At 51.4% G+C, this 22,721-nt stretch overlaps 1 protein-coding gene across 4 annotated transcripts; it reads left to right on the forward strand.

Moving 5' to 3' along the window:
• The first annotated feature begins 52 nt into the window (after positions 1-52).
• GEMIN7 (gem nuclear organelle associated protein 7) lies at positions 53-10,573 on the forward strand. Of its 4 annotated transcripts, none has more exons than XR_016461273.1 (7): positions 53-153; positions 1,012-1,321; positions 4,153-4,242; positions 4,972-6,467; positions 6,559-6,852; positions 8,345-8,495; positions 10,391-10,573. XR_016461273.1 is itself a non-coding variant. In XM_031610578.2 (2 exons), exon 2 carries the CDS (start codon positions 1,016-1,018, stop codon positions 1,415-1,417), a length of 402 nt encoding a protein of 133 aa, XP_031466438.2. In that variant the 5' UTR covers positions 78-153; positions 1,012-1,015; the 3' UTR covers positions 1,418-3,302. The 4 variants fall into 4 exon arrangements, 1 of the variants encoding a protein (XP_031466438.2); XR_016461272.1 differs by having other exon boundaries at positions 8,345-8,476; XR_016461271.1 differs by lacking the exon at positions 10,391-10,573 and having other exon boundaries at positions 8,345-8,822.
• Positions 10,574-22,721: the final 12,148 nt, after the last annotated feature.

Raw genomic sequence — 22,721 nt, forward strand, 5'->3', positions numbered from 1 at the left:
GAGCGGCTCACAGCGATTTAGCGAATGTGCGGAAAGCGAATACGCCGTCCACGAGCTGAGCGTCGCAGAATGATGACGTAAACGGAAAGCGCGGGCGGGAAGTGCAGCGCATGCGCAGCAGCTGAAACTGAGGCTGAGGGGCGCCGAGCTGAGGTGGGAGGCGTCAGGGGTCACGGGGGGAAACTCTTGGGAGGGATGAGGTGGGGAAAAGGTCCTGGGGGGGATCCTAGGGCCTACGGGAGAGGCAGAGGTGTACTGGGGGCTCTGGGGGTGTAATTGGGGTTTGTTGAGGGGTATAAAGGTCTGGGGAGGGATCTGAGGGGTTTACTGGGGGGAACGGGCAAGGGGGGGGATGGGAGGGGGCACGGGCGTCTCTGGGGGTTTGTTGGGGGTCAGAGGTCTCTAGGGGTGTTCTGGAGGGGGCAGGTTAGAGGTCTATGGGGAAGAGCGCAGGTCTTGGAGGGGAGTGGGGGTTATTGGGGGCGTGTCAAGGTCTATGGGGGTTTTGGGGGGTACAGAGGTGTCTGGGGGAATTATTGGGGGGGCAGAAAGCTCTGGAGATTTCTGGGGAGGCCATATGAGGTCTAAGGGGAGATTACTGGCTGGCACAGATTGCTTTGGGGGAGAGCTTTTGCAGGGGGCTGAGGACTGGGGGAGCCCTGACAGGTCCATTATGGGGGGGGGTTCAAGGTCTTGGGGAGGATCATTGGGGGATTCTGAGGGATGCAGAGAACTATGGGAGGGTCTGGGGGGGTTATTGGGGGGGCTCAGAAGACTCCAGGAGGGATTATTGTGGGGGAAGATGACTGGGGGGGTATACTGGGGGTACCAGGTCTGTGGGGATAATTAGTGGCGGCACAGGGGCTTTTGAGGGTGGGGTTGTGAGGTATATGGGGGGGATGCTGTGTGTGTCACTGCATAGGGAAAAGGCCTGGGGGGGGCTTTTGGGGGGCAGATGGCAGGTTTTGGGTCCCGCTGAGCACCCCCCCATTCTGCCCCCTCCCCCCACAGCCCCATGGCCGTCCCTGTGAGCGTCCTCCGCCTCCCACGTGGCCCCGATGGTTCGGGACGAGGTTTCAGCTCCACAACTCCAAACCGTCATGGGGAAGCCCCAGAGGTGACAGAAGTGACAAAAGCCACGCAGGCCACGCAGGCAGCACTGCGCCGCCGCTTCCTGCTCAGCCTGGCGGCAGCAAGGGGACAAACAGCGACATTTGTCCTCTGTCAGCACGGCCGGGTCAGCGCCGTGCTGGGGGCCGTCTGGGTCCCTGATGGCACCGAGGTCGGCGGGAACGATGGCAGCGCGGCCGCGGCCTTCCAGGTGGACGCCCTGCAGACACCTCTGGGGGTGCAGAGGGCTGCGCTGCTGAGGGGACGGGATGTGGTGGCATTTGGGTTTCAGATGGCTGAAAAATGAGGGGAAAGCGATGGGGAAATTGATGGAGAAATGGAGGGAAATAAATGGAGAAAGGAGGGGAAATAAATGGAGTGGTAGTAGGGGAATGGTGGGGAGGGGGGAGAGGAAATGGGGGAAGGACACTGAAAGGGCACTGGGGAGCTCTGAACAGTGACAGCCCTCAGCGTCACTCCTTGATGTCACCCTCCAGCATTCCCCAATGGAACCACAGTGTTACTCCAGTTTGCCCCTCCCCCCAGCAGCACCTCGATGGAGTCACCCAGCATCATTCCTTCATGTTCTGAAGGGTGAGGAGGGCCTGTAGAAAAAGAGTAAGAGTGAGAAAAGGGCCTCACAGGGAATAAGGATGGGGGGGGTAGTTAGAGATAGTTTATAGAAGCAAGAATGTAGAGCTGGTTAGAAAAATAAAGGACGGCAGACACTGGGTCTGGGATAGCGAGGGGGATGAGGCCATAAAGATCCAGGTTTGAGAACAGCACAGAGACATCTGGCAGGGAAGTGATGAGATGCACACAGGGCAACAAGAAAACGGTTTGGGGGGCTGCCCCCCAAAAAGATCAGAAGTTAACGGCAAGGAAGATGAGGATTCTTCATCCTACGACCTCCAGGAGGAGACCACCACAACTCTGCACACGCAATGGGGGAGGGTCTGCATGCTGATGGCTCCTCGGAAATCTGATGATCCGTAACCAAACTGCTGGGAGCTCCTCGTGCCGTGCTGGCTCACAGCCTGCGTCTGCAGCAGGCTTTTTGCTGACTGCAGGTTGGGCGGGCGGTGCGTCCTGCGCCCAGCTTGACACAGCGCTGAATAAACCAGACTGCTTTGTGATTGTATAATCAAAGAATATTAAGATGTTACAATTATGAAATAAACAAGAGAGTTAGGCAAAGCAGATGATAATAACAGAGAATAGATAAGGACACTTAGCCTTACCCTGGGCTCGCTTAGGAAACTCCAGCGGAGTGGATCTCCAGAAGAGATCCTTCCCCACTGGCAGTCAGCTCTTACGTGGCTCTAGGAGAGGCACAGCCAGGCTCCAGCCCTTCCAGCAGGGCAGCTATATTGCATTCACTGTGCTCCCAGGGCTGACTCAGCGCTCGCCTCAGGTGAGCAATCAGGTTTGGGCTGTGACTCAGCAGTTCCCTTACAGGAGGGATCTGCAGGAAGAGATTGTCACAGTTATCCCTGGATCTGAGTCCGTGACAGGGGCACAAACCCAGGAGACAAAAGAGAGGGAAGAAAAGATCCTACATATTAACAGTGCAGCCAGCCCCACGGCTAATGAGACAAGGCACGTGGTGGGCCATGTGCTCTGGGGAGGGTGAGAGCAGGGAGATAGGTCTAATGAATAAAACAGCAGCGATCTGAGGAGGAGCGGTGGTTTACTAAATCCAACCAAATCAAACAAAATGAGACAGAAACAGAGCATCAAATACGAGTTCTTACAAAGGAGAAGCAGGTACCTTTTTCTCTGCCTTGGTCCAGCCAGGAATTCCACCTTCCCTCCTCTGTACTCCAGGAATGCTGCTCCTCCCCTCCCATCCGAGAACCTAAAACACCCATAAAGGCAGACCAAGGACCAGAACACGAACTCTAACTCACTTTATATGATATTCTGATGTGGAACACTGACAACAAAAATCACAACACCACAGCAGAGATCCTTCCCCAGTGGCAGCCAGCCCTTAAACGGGGTCTAGGAGAGCTGCAGCCAGGCTCCACCCTTCCATTCACAGCTGAATGCCTTCACCTGTGCTCCCACAGCTGAGTCAGTCCTTGCCTCAGGTGATCAATCAGTGGTTCAGGCCCTGACTCAACAGCTCCCATTCGCAGGGCCATGAAATGACAGCTAAGTGTCACTGGGAGCTGTGGGTGTGCAAACAGCACTCTGCATTGCCAGCAGTGATTTCAGCCCTTTGCTGTCCAGGCTGCTCACACAGATCTCAGCATCTGCTGCACCAGCACTGAGATCTGTGCTCCTCCATCTGTTAGAAGAGTCACCAACAGGCATCGAGGACAGACTGGGATCAAAGTGTGTGGCTGTGGCAGGTCATCCAGCCATAGACCTCCCTTGGCAGACATTCATTTTACTCACTACATAATCAATGAAAATTATATAAAGGAATATTATATAATCAAATAATATTAAGATGCTATAATAATGAAATAAGCAAGAGAGTTAGGCACAGTGAGACAAAGAGAGTAAATAGGATGCTTACCCATGTCATGGGCTCGCTCAGGAAACTCCAGTGGAGTGGATCTTCCCAAGAGAGAGACCCTTCCCCACTGGCAGTCAGCTCTTAAATGGCTCTAGGAGAGGTGCAGCCAGGCTCCACCCCTTCCCGCAGCACAGGTGAATTGCTTTCACCTGTGCTCCCAGGGCTGACTCATCGCTCGCCTCAGGTGGTCAATCAGAGGTTCAGGCCGTGACTCAGCAGTTCCCTTACACTCATCGTCTTTGCTCTCTGGCCGTACAGGCACTGTGAGGACACAGCTGGGAGCTGTGATGGAGCACCTGGGAGGGGTGCAGCCCTGCGAGCACAGCTGGGGGCAGTTCGGCTGTGGGTGGGGCCGAGCCGGGCTCCACCCCTCCCTGGCCCCATTTAAGGGCTGGGAAGCGCAGGGGCAGCATCTGAACCTGGGGAGTGCTTCCTTTAGAGTGTGGAGTAAGTCTTACTCAATGGGGTGGGTGATCTCTTCTCTATTGCAGGGCTGTGATCTCTCTCTTTTCTAGGGTCTCCTGACTACGTTGGAGGCTGGCAGCCATCTGTATGTGGAAACTGCTTCCTTTAGAGCATGGGTGAGCGTTGGTCCTTGGAATGGGGTGAGTGGCTCTGTTTTTATTTCAGTGCTGTGATCCCCCCTTTTTGGGGGATCCTAGTCTCATTTAAGGGCTGGTAGCTGTAAGGACAACATCTGGACCTGGAGACTGCTTCCTTTGGGGTATGGGGTGAGCAATTCCTGCTTTATTTCAGGGCTGTGAGCTCTGCCTTTTTGGGGGGAATCTCAAGCTGGATTAGAGCAGCTGTATCTGGTGTGCGTTGTTTCCTCTTCAATGGTTCTCACCTCATAATCTCCAGTCTGGGGCTCCAAACGTGGTTTGTCTGCTCCTACATCATCCCGCTTTATGGCTGTAATGCATAGTGCCATGTGTTAATTGCACCAATACAGAATTTTTAAGGGCATTCTGTGCATCATTATCATGTATTAAATTACATTCTGCATCTCTTCTGACTTCATTTTGCAACCCGATGGGGTTTAAGGATTGCCTGGGCTCCTCTGATCAGTGGTGTGAGATCTGTGCAGCAGGTAATGAACATCGCAAGCCCCACGTTGGTGCACTGCTTGTGTGCAGGTTTGCGATGCGGTCCAACTCCCCCACAGTGACCATCCACAGCTGGATCAGGTTGCTCAGAGCCTGACCCCGTTTCACCTTGAAAGGGATAGCACATTCACCACATCTCTGGCAACCTGTTCCACCGCCTCACCACCCTCACTGTGGAAGACATTTCTTGTATATCTAACCTCAATTGTCCCTTCTTCTTTCCTTTAGGCATTGAAAGGCTGTTACCAGGTCACCTTGGCGCCTTCACTTCTCCAGGCTGAACAGCCCAGCTCTCTCTTCTTGTAAGAGAGGTGTTCCATCTCTCGGTTCATATTTGCGGCTGTACTCTGGATGTGCTCCCACAGCTCCATGTTTCTCCTGCACTGAGGACTCCACATCCAGATGCAGCACTCGAGGTGAGGCCTCACCAGCGCAGAGCAGAGGGGCGGGGATCGCCTCCCTTCACCTGCTGACTGCACATCTTTGGATGCAGCTCAGGATACAGTTGGCTTTCTGGGCTGGAGGGGCACATTGCTGATTTGTGTCCAGCTCCCACCCATCAGTACTCCCAAGGCCTTATGGGGCAGGACTGCACTCAGTCCTTTCATCCCCCAGCATGTTTTGGTGGTGGGTGTTCCTTCATCCCAGCTGCTGACCCAGCACTTGGATTTATGCCCCTACTCAGCCTGTTGAGGTCCCTCTGGATGGCATCTCATCCCTCTGGTGTGTCGCTGCACCCCACAACTTGATGTCATTAGGGTGCACTTGATCCCACTGTTGATGTCACTGATGAAGGGGCAATTCCAGATGTTTGTAGAAGCTGAGCGTAGAACCCCTTGAGAGCAGCCCTGCAGAGAAGGACTAGGGGATCCTGGTGGATGAGAAGCTGGACATGAGCCAGCAGAGTGTGCTTGCAGCCTGGAAGGCCAACTGTATCCTGGGCTGCATTAAAAGAGGGGTGGCCAGCAGGGAGAGGGAGGTGATCGTCCCCCTCTACTCAGCTCTTGTAAGGCCCCATCTGCAGCACTGCATCCAGGCCTGGAGCCCCAGCACAGAAAGGACGTGGAGCTTTTGCTTTCGGAGCGGGTCCAGAGGAGGGCACTAAGATGATCAGAGGGCTGGAGCACCTTTCTCCTATGAAGAAAGGTTGAGGGAACTGGGATTGTTTCTCTTGGGGAAGAGAAGACTCCGGAGAGACCTCATCACAGCCTTCTAATACTCAAAGGGAGTGCATAAGCAGGAGGGGGAATGGAGGGTGGATAGTGATAGGACAAGGGGAAATGGTTTTAAACTGAGCCAGGGGTGGCTTAGGTTGGTTATTAGGAGGAAGTTTTTCATGCAGGGGGTGGTGACGCCCTGGAACAAGTGCTTTAGGGTCACTTCCAGGAGGATCTGCTCTGCGATCTTTCCCAGCACAGAGGTAAGACTGACATGGTGGTAGTTCCCTATCCTTAATAACAGGTGTGCTGTTGCTTTTTTCTACTCACCAGGGACTTCACCTGACTGCTTTGACTTCTCAAATACCATTGAGAGTGGCTCGGTGACTGCAGCGGTGAATTTCCTCAGAACTCTGGGACTCATCTCGCCAGGACACAAAGGCTCCTGGATGCCTGGATGTTTGGATCCTCAGGTGGTCCAGAACCTGATGTCCCATCACAGTGTGGGATGGGGAGGGGTCTGTGGGACTGGCATTGCTTCCTCAATCCCCACCTACCAAACCAGAGGTGAGGGCTGTGTCTAATGAGCAGTTATCAGAGAAGAGGGAAGCAAAAATGGTGTTGTGTATCTGAGCTTTTTCCTGTGCATTGTTCCCAGCTGCAGTGCTGCCGGTAAGCAGCATCAGGCACAGAGTGCAGCCACGCTGCTCTGAGAAAGGAGACTACAGCGCACGTTTGTGAAAGAGGCACTACTCTACGTATGTGTGGCAGTGCCTTCATTACTGTATTGTGTCCAACATGTGGCAGCAGAGAGCTGTGGTGCTCCAGAGTGCTGTAACGACTGCACAGAGAGATGCGTGGCTCTTTGTGAGAGCAGCCAGGAACTGAAATCTGCCTTTCCTGGAATGCCCTGGAACCTCACTTTGCTGACTGGTAATTGTCTGCCCAACAGGTAAGAGCAACGCACGCCCACCAGTGTTTACCCATTCCATAGCATGGCACAACATGGTGCTCCCAGAGCTCTTAATTGCACTTTATGGTGCCCAGAAGGCTGCCTGTCCTTTTCTGTGTTCTCCTTGTCTCTGGCTTTTCACTGCAGTGTTCTCCTTCTCTTTACCCTAGACATTCTCTACTGCATTTTCTTGCTGTCCTGTTTTGGTGTTCTGTGCCCCATTGTCTTGGCCATTGTACTTGGCTTTCTTTGCTTCATTCTCTTCAGCGTTTGGTTTTGGCGTTTCTTGCCGTGTTCTCTTGGCTGTTGTCCCCAGCATTTTCTGCCATCTCATAGCCATTGCCCGGGCGTTCCCTGTGATGTCCTCCTCAGCATCCTGTTCTGGCGTTCCCTGTGGCATTCTCCTTGGCCTCCTGTTTTGGCCTACCCAGCCACCTTCTCTTGGCCTTCTGCATGGGCTTTCTTTGCCGTGTTCTCTCTGGCCACTTGTTCTGGCGTACCCTGCCACATCCTCTTGGCTTCCTGTTTTGGCACTTGCTGCCATGTTCTCTTAGCCCTTGCCTAGGCATTTACTGCTGTGTTCTCTTAGCCTTCTGTTTTGGTATTTCTTGCCATGTTCTCTTGGCCGTTGTCCTCGGCACTTCCTGCCATCTCATAGCCCTTGCCCGGGCGTTCCCTGTGATGTCCTCCTCGGCGTGCTGTTTTGGCGTTCCCTTTCCTGTGGCATTCTCCTTGGCCTCCTCTTTTGGCCTACCCAGCCACCTTCTCTTGGCCTTCTGTATTGGCTTTCTTTGCCATGTTCTCTTTGGCCGCTTGTTCTGGCGTTCCCTGCCACGTCCTCTCGGCCTCCTGTTTTGGCATTTCTTGCCATGTTCTCTTAGCTCTTGCCTAGGCATTTCTTGCCATGTTCTCTTGGCCTTCTGTTTTGGTGTTTCTTGCTGTGTTTTCTCGGCCTTTGCTGTTGGCCTTCCCTGCTGTGCTCTCCTTGCCCTCACCATAGCTTTTCACTGGGTATTTTCCTTGCTTTTGCCCTTCCCTTAGCCTTTGCTGTTTGCTTTGCCTTTACCTCAGATTTCCCTTTGCTTGTCCTGGCAGTTTGGCACGCCTTTGCCTTTGGCTCTCTGGGATTGGCTGGGAGGCAGTGTTAATTGTGATCTTGACCTGAACCCCTAGCTTAATGGGAGCTCTAACGATAATTACATTTACCTGCAATGTGTCTGTAACCCTAACCCTTAGAGACATTTTTAATATCAGGCTAACCCGAAATGCAGCAATAAAAATAACACCCCTTGTTTTCTGTCAAATTAACCTTCATCCCAATCGTAGTGCAGAAAGCAATTGTTTAACTAATAAACTAACTGTGACTTCAAACCAACAAATAGCATTAATTTTATCCCTGATGCTCCTTTGTGACATCATTAGAGCAGTGTGCACAGGGTGCAGCCCCCGCATGTGTGGGGCAGTGCCTTCATTACTGTATTGTGTCCAACAGGTGGCAGCGGAGAGCTGTGGCACTCCTGAGCGCCGTAAAAACTGCACAGAGCGATCTGTGGCTCTTCATGAGAACAGCTTGGAACAGAAATCTGCATTTCCTGCGATGCTCCGGAAGCCAACTTTGCTGACGGTAATAATCTGCCCAAGAGGTAAGGGCAATGTTTACCCATTACTTAGTAAGACACAAGGTAGGGTACCCGGAGTTCATTTCTGCATTTCAGCGTGCCTTACAGGCTGTCCGTTCTCTTCCTTGTGCGTTCCCCTTGCCTCTCCTCTGTGCCTAGTTATTTCCTGCAGCATTCTCTTTGGTCTCTGTTCTGATGTCTGTGGTGGCATTCTCTTGTGCCTTGCCCAGTGTTTTGGTGTTCCTGGCGGTGTTTTCTTGGGCCCTGCCCTCCGTTTTGGCGTTCCTGGCGGTGTTTTCTTGGGCCCTGCCCTCCGTTTTGGCGTTCCTGGCGGTGTTTTCTTGGGCCCTGCCCTCCGTTTTGGCGTTCCTGGCGGTGTTTTCTTGGGCCCTGCCCTCCGTTTTGGCGTTCCTGGCGGTGTTTTCTTGGGCCCTGCCCTCCGTTTTGGCGTTCCTGGCGGTGTTTTCTTGGGCCCTGCCCTCCGTTTTGGCGTTCCTGGCGGTGTTTTCTTGGGCCCTGCCCTCCGTTTTGGCGTTCCTGGCGGTGTTTTCTTGGGCCCTGCCCTCCGTTTTGGCGTTCCTGGCGGTGTTTTCTTGGGCCCTGCCCTCCGTTTTGGCGTTCCTGGCGGTGTTTTCTTGGGCCCTGCCCTCCGTTTTGGCGTTCCTGGCGGTGTTTTCTTGGGCCCTGCCCTCTGTTTTGGCGTTCCGTGCAATGTTTTCTTGGGCCCTGCCCTCTGTTTTGGCGTTCCGTGCAATGTTTTCTTGGGCCTTGCCCTCCGTTTTGGCGTTCCGTGCAGTGTTCTCTTGAGCCTTGCCCTCCGTTTTGGCGTTCCCTGCATTGTTCTCTTGAGCCTTGCCCTCCGTTTTGGCGTTTCCTGCATTGTTCTGTTGGGCCCTGCCCTCCGTTTTGGCATTGCCTGTGGCATTATCTTGGTTTTTGCCCTCTGTTTTCGTGTTCTGTGCAATGGTCTCATCAGTCTTGTGCTGTTTTGGTGTTCCTTGCGGCATTCTCTTTGATCTTGTCCTTCATTTTGGCATTCCCGAGGCTGTCCCTTGAGGCCCGGCCTCTGGCGAGGCCTTCCCTTTGTTGTTCTCCATGACTTTGCCTTGTCTTTGATGTTGCCTTCCCTTGGGTGCTGTCTATACCTTTGCCTTCTGTTTTGGCGTTCCCTGTGGCATTCTCCTTGGCCTCCTGTTTTGGCCTACCTAGCCACCTTCTCTTGGCCTTCTGCATTGGCTTCCTTTGCCATGTTCTCTTTGGCTGCTTGTTCTGGCGTTCCCTGCCACGTCCTCTCGGCCTCCTGTTTTGGCACGTCCTGCCGTGTGCTCTTAGCCCTCACCTAGGCATTTCTTGCTGTGTTCTGTTGGCCTTTGCTGTTGGCCTTCCCTGCTGTGCTCTCCTTGCCCTTGCCCTCACCATAGCCTTTCATTGGGCATTCTCCTTGCTTTTGCCCTTCCCTTAGCCTTTGCTGTTTGCTTTGCCTTTACCTCAGATTTCCCTTTGCTTGTCCTGGGAGTTTGGCACGCCTTTGCGTTTGGCTCTCTGGGATTGGCTGGGAGGCATCGTTAATTTTGATCTTGACCTGAACCCCTAGCTTAATGGGAACTCTAATGATAATTACATTAACCTGCCATGCATCTGTAAACCTAACCCTTAGCCTGATGTAAAAAAAAAAAATGTCTCTAACCCAAAATGCAGCAATAAAAATAACACCCCTTGTTTTCTGTCAAATTAACCTTCATCCCAATCGTAGTGCAGAAAGCAATTGTTTAACTAATAAACTAACTGTGACTTCAAACCAACAAATAGCATTAATTTTATCCCTGATGCTCCTTTGTGACATCATTAGAGCAGTGTGCACAGGGTGCAGCCCCCGCATATGTGGGGCAGTGCCTTCATTACTGTATTATGTCCAACAGGTGGCAGCGGAGAGGTGCGGTGTTCCCGAGCACCATAAAAACTGCATGGAGAGATCTGTGGCTCCTCATAAGAACAGCTTGGAACAGAAATCCGCTTTTCCTGGGATGCCCTGGAAGCCGACTTTGCTGACTGGTAATTGTCTGCCCAGCAGGTAAGGGCAGCGTACGCACACCAATGTTTACCCATTATGTAGTGTGGCACAACGTAGCACTCCCGGAGCTCTTTATTGCATTTTAGGGTACCCCAAAGGCTGCCTGTCCTTTTCTTCCCACATTCTATTTGTCTCTGGCCTTTCACTGCAGTGTTCTCCTTCTCTTTACCCTAGACCTTCTCTACTGCATTTTCTTGCTGTCCTGTTTTGGTGTTCTGTGCCCCATTGTCTTGGCCATCGTACTTAGCTTTCTTTGCTGCATTCTCTTCAGCGTTTGGTTTTGGTGTTTCTTGCCATGTTCTCTTGGCCGTTGTCCTCAGCATTTCCTGCCATCTCATAGCCATTGCCTGGGCGTTCCCTGTGACATCCTCCTCAGTGTCCTGTTTTGGCGTTCCCTGTGGCATTCTCCTTGGCCTCCTGTTTTGGCCTACCCAGCCACCTTCTCTTGGCCTTCTGCATGGGCTTTCTTTGCCATGTTCTCTCTGGCCACTTGTTCTGGAGTTCCCTGCCACATCCTCTTGGCTTCCTGTTTTGGCACTTCCTGCCATGTTCTCTTAGCTCTTGCCTAGGCATTTACTGCTGTGTTCTCTTAGCCTTCTGTTTTGGTATTTCTTGTATGTTCTCTTGGCCGTTGTCCTCGGCACTTCCTGCCATCTCATAGCCATTGCCTGGGTGTTCCCTGTGATGTCCTCCTCGGCGTGCTGTTTTGGCGTTCCCTTTCCTGTGGCATTCTCCTTGGCCTCCTCTTTTGGCCTACCCAGCCACCTTCTCTTGGCCTTCTGTATTGGCTTTCTTTGCCATGTTCTCTTTGGCCGCTTGTTCTGGCGTTCCCTGCCACGTCCTCTCGGCCTCCTGTTTTGGCACTTGCTGCCATGTTCTCTTAGCTCTTGCCTAGGCATTTCTTGCCATGTTCTCTTGGCCTTCTGTTTTGGTGTTTCTTGCTGTGTTTTCTCGGCCTTTGCTGTTGGCCTTCCCTGCTGCACTCTCATTGCCCTCACCATAGCTTTTCGTTGGGTATTTTCCTTGCTTTTGCCCTTGCCTTAGCCTTAGCTGTTTGCTTTGCCTTTACCTTGGATTTCCCTTTGCTTCCTTGGATTTCCCTTTGCTTGTCCTGGCAGTTTGGCACGCCTTTGCCTTTGGCTCTCTGGGATTGGCTGGGAGGCAGTGTTAATTGTAATCTTGACCTGAACCCCTAGCTTAATGGGAGCTCTAATGATAATTACATTTACCTGCGATGTGTCTGTCACCCTAACCCTTAGCCTGATGTAAAAAATGTCTCTAACCCGAAATGCAGCAATAAAAATAACACCCCTTGTTTTCTGTCAAAGTAACCTTCATCCTAACTGTAGTGCAGAAAAGAAGTCATAGTTAGTTTAACAATTGTTGTTGTTAATAAGTTGTGTGCACAGGGTGCAGCCCCCGCATATGTGGGGCAGTGCCTTAATTACTGTATTGTGTCCAACAGGTGGCAGCGGAGAGCTGTGGCACTCCTGAGTGCCATAACAACTGCACAGAGCAATCTGTGGCTCTTCATGAGAACAGCCAGGAACAGAAATCTACATTTCCTGTGATGTCCCGGAAGCCAACTTTGCTGACGGTAATAATCTGCCCAAGAGGTAAGGGCAATGTTTACCCATTACTTAGTAAGACACAAGGTAGGGTACCCGGAGTTCATTTCTGCATTTCAGCGTGCCTTACAGGCTGTCTGTTGTCATCTTTCTGTGTTCCCCTTGCCTCTCCTCTTTGTCTGATTATTTCCTGCAGCATTCTCTTTGGTCTCTGTTTTGGTGTCTGTGGCGGCGTTTTCTTGGGCCCTGCCCTCCGTTTTGGCGTTCCTGGCAGCGTTTTCTTGGGCCCTGCCCTCCGTTTTGGCGTTCCTGGCAGCGTTTTCTTGGGCCTTGCCCTCCGTTTTGGCGTTCCTGGCAGCGTTTTCTTGGGCCCTGCCCTCCGTTTTGGCGTTCCTGGCAGCGTTTTCTTGGGCCTTGCCCTCCGTTTTGGCGTTCCTGGCAGCGTTTTCTTGGGCCCTGCCCTCCGTTTTGGCGTTCCTGGCAGCGTTTTCTTGGGCCTTGCCCTCCGTTTTGGCGTTCTATGTAATGGTCTCTTCAGTCTTGTGCTGGTTTGGCATTCCCTGAGGCCTTCTCTTCAGTCTTGTGCTGGTTTGGCATTCCCTGAGGCCTTCTCTTCAGTCTTGTGCTGGTTTGGCATTCCCTGAGGCCTTCTCTTCAGTCTTGTGCTGGTTTGGCATTCCCTGAGGCCTTCTCTTTGGGCCCGGCCTCTGACGCGGCCTTCTCTTTGGGCCCGGCCTCTGACGCGGCCTTCTCTTTGGGCCCGGCCTCTGACGCGGCCTTCTCTTTGGGCCCGGCCTCTGACGCGGCCTTCTCTTTGGGCCCGGCCTCTGACGCGGCCTTCTCTTTGGGCCCGGCCTCTGACGCGGCCTTCTCTTTGGGCCCGGCCTCTGACGCGGCCTTCTCTTTGGGCCCGGCCTCTGACGCGGCCTTCTTTGTTGTTTTCCATGACTTAGCCTTGCCTTTGATGTTGCCCTCTCTTGGGTACTGTCTATACCTTTGCACTCTGTTTTGGTGTTTGCTTCAGTGTTCTTGCCTTTGCCTAGGCTTTCCCTAACAGTCACTCTGAGCATGATCCTAATAACCCTAACTGTAATATCTTCACCCCAGCCTTAATGAGCTCTGAACAACAAATGTAGTGCTAATTGTAACCATGACTGTATAGATAACTGTACTGGCTGTCCAAATTAACCCTGAACCTACCCTCTAATGGTGCACTAAACTTATCTGTAACCTTTTAGTATTTAGTAATACTAAAAATAATCCTACATCTTTCCTGTTAAATACTCCTAACCTTAATCTTAAGTCATTTGTTGGGGTGGTCTTTTGCTTGCACATTTTGTGGGGGGTGGTCTTAGGGTGAGCGCTGTTTGTGTCTTGGCGTTCCTCTTTCTAAAGTGTGTCTCTCTGTATTGCAGGCAAAGATGCCTTTGACACTTCCAGTCGATGACTTCCCCCCTGGGATGCCATGCTCTTTCCAGGCCTCCCACACTCACCGCCAGCTTAGTTCAGTTGAGCTGTTACCCATATCCCCCGGTCTCTTCCCTTCCCATAGTCTTCCTTTCACTCTGCCACAAGCCCCTACCACCGCCCAGGGTCATCGCAGGCAATGTGTGGAATGCAGTACTTGTTCTCATTATAGTTCACCCCATTGGCGTCAGCCCAGCAAATCCAACCCACCCACACCCTTCCTTAGGGCCCTTCTACTCCCAGGCCAAGCAATCCTTCCTTCTCATGTGATTTTGTGTTCCTTCCCAGCCAGTTTAAGACTCATGCCCCTTTGTGGCTATTTTGAGAGTTGCGCTGATTTTAGTACGTGCATCATTTATGTCAACCAAATTGGCATTAGCTTTACAATCAATTTCTCTCCACCAAATTGGCTTTAGCTTTGCCTTGCTTATGGGGTTGGGTTAGCTTTGCTTTGTTTGTTTGTACCGCAGGGCTAACCCAACCCTGTAAGCAACACCCAAGAGCCGTTGGAGGCCATTTGCCTTCCTTCCCGGCCAGTCTGAGACTCGTGCCCCATTGTGGCCATTTTGAGAGTCGCGCTGATTTCAGCATGTACAGTTGATTTCTCTCCACCAAATTGGCTTTAGCTTTGCCTTGCTTACGGGGTTGGGTTAGCTTTGCTTTGTTTGTTTGTACCGCAGGGCTAACCCAACCCCGTAAGCAACACCCAAGAGCCGTTGGAGGTCATTTGCCTTCTTTCCGGCCAGTCTGAGACTCGTGCCCCATTGTGGCCATTTTGAGAGTTGTGCTGATTTCAGCACGTACAGTCAATTAATCTCAATCAAATTGGCTTTAGCTTTGCCTTGCTTACGGGGTTGGGTTAGCTTTGCTTTGTTTGTTTGTACCGCAGGGCTAACCCAACCCCGTAAGCAACACCCAAGAGCCGTTGGAGGTCATTTGCCTTCCTTTCCGGCCAGTCTGAGACTTGCATTCCGTTTTGGATGGGCTGAGATCTAAACTGCTTTTGAGGTGGATTGCAATACATAATGTTTTTGAAAATGTAATGTCATTAATGGGGTATGGAGGCTCTGTGACCTTTCTCTGGTTAATCTGACCTATGTAAACCATGTGTGTTAAACTGTATGGAGTAAGTGTATATTGCATCTCTAAACTGCATTGTGCCACATATTCAATCTGTGTAATGCTGTGCCTGTAAACTGTGTTGTGCCCAGGGTTAGGGTTAGGGTTAGGGTTAGGGTTAGGGTTAGGGTTAGGGTTAGGGTTAGGGTTAGGGTTAGGGTTAGGGTTAGGGTTAGGGTTAGGGTTAGGGTTAGGGTTAGGGTTAGGGTTAGGGTTAGGGTTAGGGTTAGGGTTAGGGTTAGGGTTAGGGTTAGGGTTAGGGTTAGGGTTAGGGTTAGGGTTAGGGTTAGGGTTAGGGTTAGGGTTAGGGTTAGGGTTAGGGTTAGGGTTAGGGTTAGGGTTAGGGTTAGGGTAGGGTTAGGGTTAGGGTTAGGGTTAGGGTTAGGGTTAGGGTTAGGGTTAGGGTTAGGGTTAGGGTTAGGGTTAGGGTTAGGGTTAGGGTTAGGGTTAGGGTTAGGGTTAGGGTTAGGGTTAGGGTTAGGGTTAGGGTTAGGGTTAGGGTTAGGGTAGGGTTAGGGTTAGGGTTAGGGTTAGGGTTAGGGTTAGGGTTAGGGTTAGGGTTAGGGTTAGGGTTAGGGTTAGGGTTAGGGTTAGGGTTAGGGTTAGGGTTAGGGTTAGGGTTAGGGTTAGGGTTAGGGTTAGGGTTAGGGTTAGGGTTAGGGTTAGGGTTAGGGTTAGGGTTAGGGTTAGGGTTAGGGTTAGGGTTAGGGTTAGGGTTAGGGTTAGGGTTAGGGTTAGGGTTAGGGTTAGGGTTAGGGTTAGGGTTAGGGTTAGGGTTAGGGTTAGGGTTAGGGTTAGGGTTAGGGTTAGGGTTAGGGTTAGGGTTAGGGTTAGGGTTAGGGTTAGGGTTAGGGTTAGGGTTAGGGTTAGGGTTAGGGTTAGGGTTAGGGTTAGGGTTAGGGTTAGGGTTAGGGTTAGGGTTAGGGTTAGGGTTAGGGTTAGGGTTAGGGTTAGGGTTAGGGTTAGGGTTAGGGTTAGGGTTAGGGTTAGGGTTAGGGTTAGGGTTAGGGTTAGGGTTAGGGTTAGGGTTAGGGTTAGGGTTAGGGTTAGGGTTAGGGTTAGGGTTAGGGTTAGGGTTAGGGTTAGGGTTAGGGTTAGGGTTAGGGTTAGGGTTAGGGTTAGGGTTAGGGTTAGGGTTAGGGTTAGGGTTAGGGTTAGGGTTAGGGTTAGGGTTAGGGTTAGGGTTAGGGTTAGGGTTAGGGTTAGGGTTAGGGTTAGGGTTAGGGTTAGGGTTAGGGTTAGGGTTAGGGTTAGGGTTAGGGTTAGGGTTAGGGTTAGGGTTAGGGTTAGGGTTAGGGTTAGGGTTAGGGTTAGGGTTAGGGTTAGGGTTAGGGTTAGGGTTAGGGTTAGGGTTAGGGTTAGGGTTAGGGTTAGGGTTAGGGTTAGGGTTAGGGTTAGGGTTAGGGTTAGGGTTAGGGTTAGGGTTAGGGTTAGGGTTAGGGTTAGGGTTAGGGTTAGGGTTAGGGTTAGGGTTAGGGTTAGGGTTAGGGTTAGGGTTAGGGTTAGGGTTAGGGTTAGGGTTAGGGTTAGGGTTAGGGTTAGGGTTAGGGTTAGGGTTAGGGTTAGGGTTAGGGTTAGGGTTAGGGTTAGGGTTAGGGTTAGGGTTAGGGTTAGGGTTAGGGTTAGGGTTAGGGTTAGGGTTAGGGTTAGGGTTAGGGTTAGGGTTAGGGTTAGGGTTAGGGTTAGGGTTAGGGTTAGGGTTAGGGTTAGGGTTAGGGTTAGGGTTAGGGTTAGGGTTAGGGTTAGGGTTAGGGTTAGGGTTAGGGTTAGGGTTAGGGTTAGGGTTAGGGTTAGGGTTAGGGTTAGGGTTAGGGTTAGGGTTAGGGTTAGGGTTAGGGTTAGGGTTAGGGTTAGGGTTAGGGTTAGGGTTAGGGTTAGGGTTAGGGTTAGGGTTAGGGTTAGGGTTAGGGTTAGGGTTAGGGTTAGGGTTAGGGTTAGGGTTAGGGTTAGGGTTAGGGTTAGGGTTAGGGTTAGGGTTAGGGTTAGGGTTAGGGTTAGGGTTAGGGTTAGGGTTAGGGTTAGGGTTAGGGTTAGGGTTAGGGTTAGGGTTAGGGTTAGGGTTAGGGTTAGGGTTAGGGTTAGGGTTAGGGTTAGGGTTAGGGTTAGGGTTAGGGTTAGGGTTAGGGTTAGGGTTAGGGTTAGGGTTAGGGTTAGGGTTAGGGTTAGGGTTAGGGTTAGGGTTAGGGTTAGGGTTAGGGTTAGGGTTAGGGTTAGGGTTAGGGTTAGGGTTAGGGTTAGGGTTAGGGTTAGGGTTAGGGTTAGGGTTAGGGTTAGGGTTAGGGTTAGGGTTAGGGTTAGGGTTAGGGTTAGGGTTAGGGTTAGGGTTAGGGTTAGGGTTAGGGTTAGGGTTAGGGTTAGGGTTAGGGTTAGGGTTAGGGTTAGGGTTAGGGTTAGGGTTAGGGTTAGGGTTAGGGTTAGGGTTAGGGTTAGGGTTAGGGTTAGGGTTAGGGTTAGGGTTAGGGTTAGGGTTAGGGTTAGGGTTAGGGTTAGGGTTAGGGTTAGGGTTAGGGTTAGGGTTAGGGTTAGGGTTAGGGTTAGGGTTAGGGTTAGGGTTAGGGTTAGGGTTAGGGTTAGGGTTAGGGTTAGGGTTAGGGTTAGGGTTAGGGTTAGGGTTAGGGTTAGGGTTAGGGTTAGGGTTAGGGTTAGGGTTAGGGTTAGGGTTAGGGTTAGGGTTAGGGTTAGGGTTAGGGTTAGGGTTAGGGTTAGGGTTAGGGTTAGGGTTAGGGTTAGGGTTAGGGTTAGGGTTAGGGTTAGGGTTAGGGTTAGGGTTAGGGTTAGGGTTAGGGTTAGGGTTAGGGTTAGGGTTAGGGTTAGGGTTAGGGTTAGGGTTAGGGTTAGGGTTAGGGTTAGGGTTAGGGTTAGGGTTAGGGTTAGGGTTAGGGTTAGGGTTAGGGTTAGGGTTAGGGTTAGGGTTAGGGTTAGGGTTAGGGTTAGGGTTAGGGTTAGGGTTAGGGTTAGGGTTAGGGTTAGGGTTAGGGTTAGGGTTAGGGTTAGGGTTAGGGTTAGGGTTAGGGTTAGGGTTAGGGTTAGGGTTAGGGTTAGGGTTAGGGTTAGGGTTAGGGTTAGGGTTAGGGTTAGGGTTAGGGTTAGGGTTAGGGTTAGGGTTAGGGTTAGGGTTAGGGTTAGGGTTAGGGTTAGGGTTAGGGTTAGGGTTAGGGTTAGGGTTAGGGTTAGGGTTAGGGTTAGGGTTAGGGTTAGGGTTAGGGTTAGGGTTAGGGTTAGGGTTAGGGTTAGGGTTAGGGTTAGGGTTAGGGTTAGGGTTAGGGTTAGGGTTAGGGTTAGGGTTAGGGTTAGGGTTAGGGTTAGGGTTAGGGTTAGGGTTAGGGTTAGGGTTAGGGTTAGGGTTAGGGTTAGGGTTAGGGTTAGGGTTAGGGTTAGGGTTAGGGTTAGGGTTAGGGTTAGGGTTAGGGTTAGGGTTAGGGTTAGGGTTAGGGTTAGGGTTAGGGTTAGGGTTAGGGTTAGGGTTAGGGTTAGGGTTAGGGTTAGGGTTAGGGTTAGGGTTAGGGTTAGGGTTAGGGTTAGGGTTAGGGTTAGGGTTAGGGTTAGGGTTAGGGTTAGGGTTAGGGTTAGGGTTAGGGTTAGGGTTAGGGTTAGGGTTAGGGTTAGGGTTAGGGTTAGGGTTAGGGTTAGGGTTAGGGTTAGGGTTAGGGTTAGGGTTAGGGTTAGGGTTAGGGTTAGGGTTAGGGTTAGGGTTAGGGTTAGGGTTAGGGTTAGGGTTAGGGTTAGGGTTAGGGTTAGGGTTAGGGTTAGGGTTAGGGTTAGGGTTAGGGTTAGGGTTAGGGTTAGGGTTAGGGTTAGGGTTAGGGTTAGGGTTAGGGTTAGGGTTAGGGTTAGGGTTAGGGTTAGGGTTAGGGTTAGGGTTAGGGTTAGGGTTAGGGTTAGGGTTAGGGTTAGGGTTAGGGTTAGGGTTAGGGTTAGGGTTAGGGTTAGGGTTAGGGTTAGGGTTAGGGTTAGGGTTAGGGTTAGGGTTAGGGTTAGGGTTAGGGTTAGGGTTAGGGTTAGGGTTAGGGTTAGGGTTAGGGTTAGGGTTAGGGTTAGGGTTAGGGTTAGGGTTAGGGTTAGGGTTAGGGTTAGGGTTAGGGTTAGGGTTAGGGTTAGGGTTAGGGTTAGGGTTAGGGTTAGGGTTAGGGTTAGGGTTAGGGTTAGGGTTAGGGTTAGGGTTAGGGTTAGGGTTAGGGTTAGGGTTAGGGTTAGGGTTAGGGTTAGGGTTAGGGTTAGGGTTAGGGTTAGGGTTAGGGTTAGGGTTAGGGTTAGGGTTAGGGTTAGGGTTAGGGTTAGGGTTAGGGTTAGGGTTAGGGTTAGGGTTAGGGTTAGGGTTAGGGTTAGGGTTAGGGTTAGGGTTAGGGTTAGGGTTAGGGTTAGGGTTAGGGTTAGGGTTAGGGTTAGGGTTAGGGTTAGGGTTAGGGTTAGGGTTAGGGTTAGGGTTAGGGTTAGGGTTAGGGTTAGGGTTAGGGTTAGGGTTAGGGTTAGGGTTAGGGTTAGGGTTAGGGTTAGGGTTAGGGTTAGGGTTAGGGTTAGGGTTAGGGTTAGGGTTAGGGTTAGGGTTAGGGTTAGGGTTAGGGTTAGGGTTAGGGTTAGGGTTAGGGTTAGGGTTAGGGTTAGGGTTAGGGTTAGGGTTAGGGTTAGGGTTAGGGTTAGGGTTAGGGTTAGGGTTAGGGTTAGGGTTAGGGTTAGGGTTAGGGTTAGGGTTAGGGTTAGGGTTAGGGTTAGGGTTAGGGTTAGGGTTAGGGTTAGGGTTAGGGTTAGGGTTAGGGTTAGGGTTAGGGTTAGGGTTAGGGTTAGGGTTAGGGTTAGGGTTAGGGTTAGGGTTAGGGTTAGGGTTAGGGTTAGGGTTAGGGTTAGGGTTAGGGTTAGGGTTAGGGTTAGGGTTAGGGTTAGGGTTAGGGTTAGGGTTAGGGTTAGGGTTAGGGTTAGGGTTAGGGTTAGGGTTAGGGTTAGGGTTAGGGTTAGGGTTAGGGTTAGGGTTAGGGTTAGGGTTAGGGTTAGGGTTAGGGTTAGGGTTAGGGTTAGGGTTAGGGTTAGGGTTAGGGTTAGGGTTAGGGTTAGGGTTAGGGTTAGGGTTAGGGTTAGGGTTAGGGTTAGGGTTAGGGTTAGGGTTAGGGTTAGGGTTAGGGTTAGGGTTAGGGTTAGGGTTAGGGTTAGGGTTAGGGTTAGGGTTAGGGTTAGGGTTAGGGTTAGGGTTAGGGTTAGGGTTAGGGTTAGGGTTAGGGTTAGGGTTAGGGTTAGGGTTAGGGTTAGGGTTAGGGTTAGGGTTAGGGTTAGGGTTAGGGTTAGGGTTAGGGTTAGGGTTAGGGTTAGGGTTAGGGTTAGGGTTAGGGTTAGGGTTAGGGTTAGGGTTAGGGTTAGGGTTAGGGTTAGGGTTAGGGTTAGGGTTAGGGTTAGGGTTAGGGTTAGGGTTAGGGTTAGGGTTAGGGTTAGGGTTAGGGTTAGGGTTAGGGTTAGGGTTAGGGTTAGGGTTAGGGTTAGGGTTAGGGTTAGGGTTAGGGTTAGGGTTAGGGTTAGGGTTAGGGTTAGGGTTAGGGTTAGGGTTAGGGTTAGGGTTAGGGTTAGGGTTAGGGTTAGGGTTAGGGTTAGGGTTAGGGTTAGGGTTAGGGTTAGGGTTAGGGTTAGGGTTAGGGTTAGGGTTAGGGTTAGGGTTAGGGTTAGGGTTAGGGTTAGGGTTAGGGTTAGGGTTAGGGTTAGGGTTAGGGTTAGGGTTAGGGTTAGGGTTAGGGTTAGGGTTAGGGTTAGGGTTAGGGTTAGGGTTAGGGTTAGGGTTAGGGTTAGGGTTAGGGTTAGGGTTAGGGTTAGGGTTAGGGTTAGGGTTAGGGTTAGGGTTAGGGTTAGGGTTAGGGTTAGGGTTAGGGTTAGGGTTAGGGTTAGGGTTAGGGTTAGGGTTAGGGTTAGGGTTAGGGTTAGGGTTAGGGTTAGGGTTAGGGTTAGGGTTAGGGTTAGGGTTAGGGTTAGGGTTAGGGTTAGGGTTAGGGTTAGGGTTAGGGTTAGGGTTAGGGTTAGGGTTAGGGTTAGGGTTAGGGTTAGGGTTAGGGTTAGGGTTAGGGTTAGGGTTAGGGTTAGGGTTAGGGTTAGGGTTAGGGTTAGGGTTAGGGTTAGGGTTAGGGTTAGGGTTAGGGTTAGGGTTAGGGTTAGGGTTAGGGTTAGGGTTAGGGTTAGGGTTAGGGTTAGGGTTAGGGTTAGGGTTAGGGTTAGGGTTAGGGTTAGGGTTAGGGTTAGGGTTAGGGTTAGGGTTAGGGTTAGGGTTAGGGTTAGGGTTAGGGTTAGGGTTAGGGTTAGGGTTAGGGTTAGGGTTAGGGTTAGGGTTAGGGTTAGGGTTAGGGTTAGGGTTAGGGTTAGGGTTAGGGTTAGGGTTAGGGTTAGGGTTAGGGTTAGGGTTAGGGTTAGGGTTAGGGTTAGGGTTAGGGTTAGGGTTAGGGTTAGGGTTAGGGTTAGGGTTAGGGTTAGGGTTAGGGTTAGGGTTAGGGTTAGGGTTAGGGTTAGGGTTAGGGTTAGGGTTAGGGTTAGGGTTAGGGTTAGGGTTAGGGTTAGGGTTAGGGTTAGGGTTAGGGTTAGGGTTAGGGTTAGGGTTAGGGTTAGGGTTAGGGTTAGGGTTAGGGTTAGGGTTAGGGTTAGGGTTAGGGTTAGGGTTAGGGTTAGGGTTAGGGTTAGGGTTAGGGTTAGGGTTAGGGTTAGGGTTAGGGTTAGGGTTAGGGTTAGGGTTAGGGTTAGGGTTAGGGTTAGGGTTAGGGTTAGGGTTAGGGTTAGGGTTAGGGTTAGGGTTAGGGTTAGGGTTAGGGTTAGGGTTAGGGTTAGGGTTAGGGTTAGGGTTAGGGTTAGGGTTAGGGTTAGGGTTAGGGTTAGGGTTAGGGTTAGGGTTAGGGTTAGGGTTAGGGTTAGGGTTAGGGTTAGGGTTAGGGTTAGGGTTAGGGTTAGGGTTAGGGTTAGGGTTAGGGTTAGGGTTAGGGTTAGGGTTAGGGTTAGGGTTAGGGTTAGGGTTAGGGTTAGGGTTAGGGTTAGGGTTAGGGTTAGGGTTAGGGTTAGGGTTAGGGTTAGGGTTAGGGTTAGGGTTAGGGTTAGGGTTAGGGTTAGGGTTAGGGTTAGGGTTAGGGTTAGGGTTAGGGTTAGGGTTAGGGTTAGGGTTAGGGTTAGGGTTAGGGTTAGGGTTAGGGTTAGGGTTAGGGTTAGGGTTAGGGTTAGGGTTAGGGTTAGGGTTAGGGTTAGGGTTAGGGTTAGGGTTAGGGTTAGGGTTAGGGTTAGGGTTAGGGTTAGGGTTAGGGTTAGGGTTAGGGTTAGGGTTAGGGTTAGGGTTAGGGTTAGGGTTAGGGTTAGGGTTAGGGTTAGGGTTAGGGTTAGGGTTAGGGTTAGGGTTAGGGTTAGGGTTAGGGTTAGGGTTAGGGTTAGGGTTAGGGTTAGGGTTAGGGTTAGGGTTAGGGTTAGGGTTAGGGTTAGGGTTAGGGTTAGGGTTAGGGTTAGGGTTAGGGTTAGGGTTAGGGTTAGGGTTAGGGTTAGGGTTAGGGTTAGGGTTAGGGTTAGGGTTAGGGTTAGGGTTAGGGTTAGGGTTAGGGTTAGGGTTAGGGTTAGGGTTAGGGTTAGGGTTAGGGTTAGGGTTAGGGTTAGGGTTAGGGTTAGGGTTAGGGTTAGGGTTAGGGTTAGGGTTAGGGTTAGGGTTAGGGTTAGGGTTAGGGTTAGGGTTAGGGTTAGGGTTAGGGTTAGGGTTAGGGTTAGGGTTAGGGTTAGGGTTAGGGTTAGGGTTAGGGTTAGGGTTAGGGTTAGGGTTAGGGTTAGGGTTAGGGTTAGGGTTAGGGTTAGGGTTAGGGTTAGGGTTAGGGTTAGGGTTAGGGTTAGGGTTAGGGTTAGGGTTAGGGTTAGGGTTAGGGTTAGGGTTAGGGTTAGGGTTAGGGTTAGGGTTAGGGTTAGGGTTAGGGTTAGGGTTAGGGTTAGGGTTAGGGTTAGGGTTAGGGTTAGGGTTAGGGTTAGGGTTAGGGTTAGGGTTAGGGTTAGGGTTAGGGTTAGGGTTAGGGTTAGGGTTAGGGTTAGGGTTAGGGTTAGGGT

Source organism: Phasianus colchicus, chromosome 38 (genome assembly GCF_987193195.1).
Source record: "Phasianus colchicus chromosome 38, bPhaCol1.hap1.1, whole genome shotgun sequence".
NCBI lineage: Eukaryota > Metazoa > Chordata > Aves > Galliformes > Phasianidae > Phasianus > Phasianus colchicus.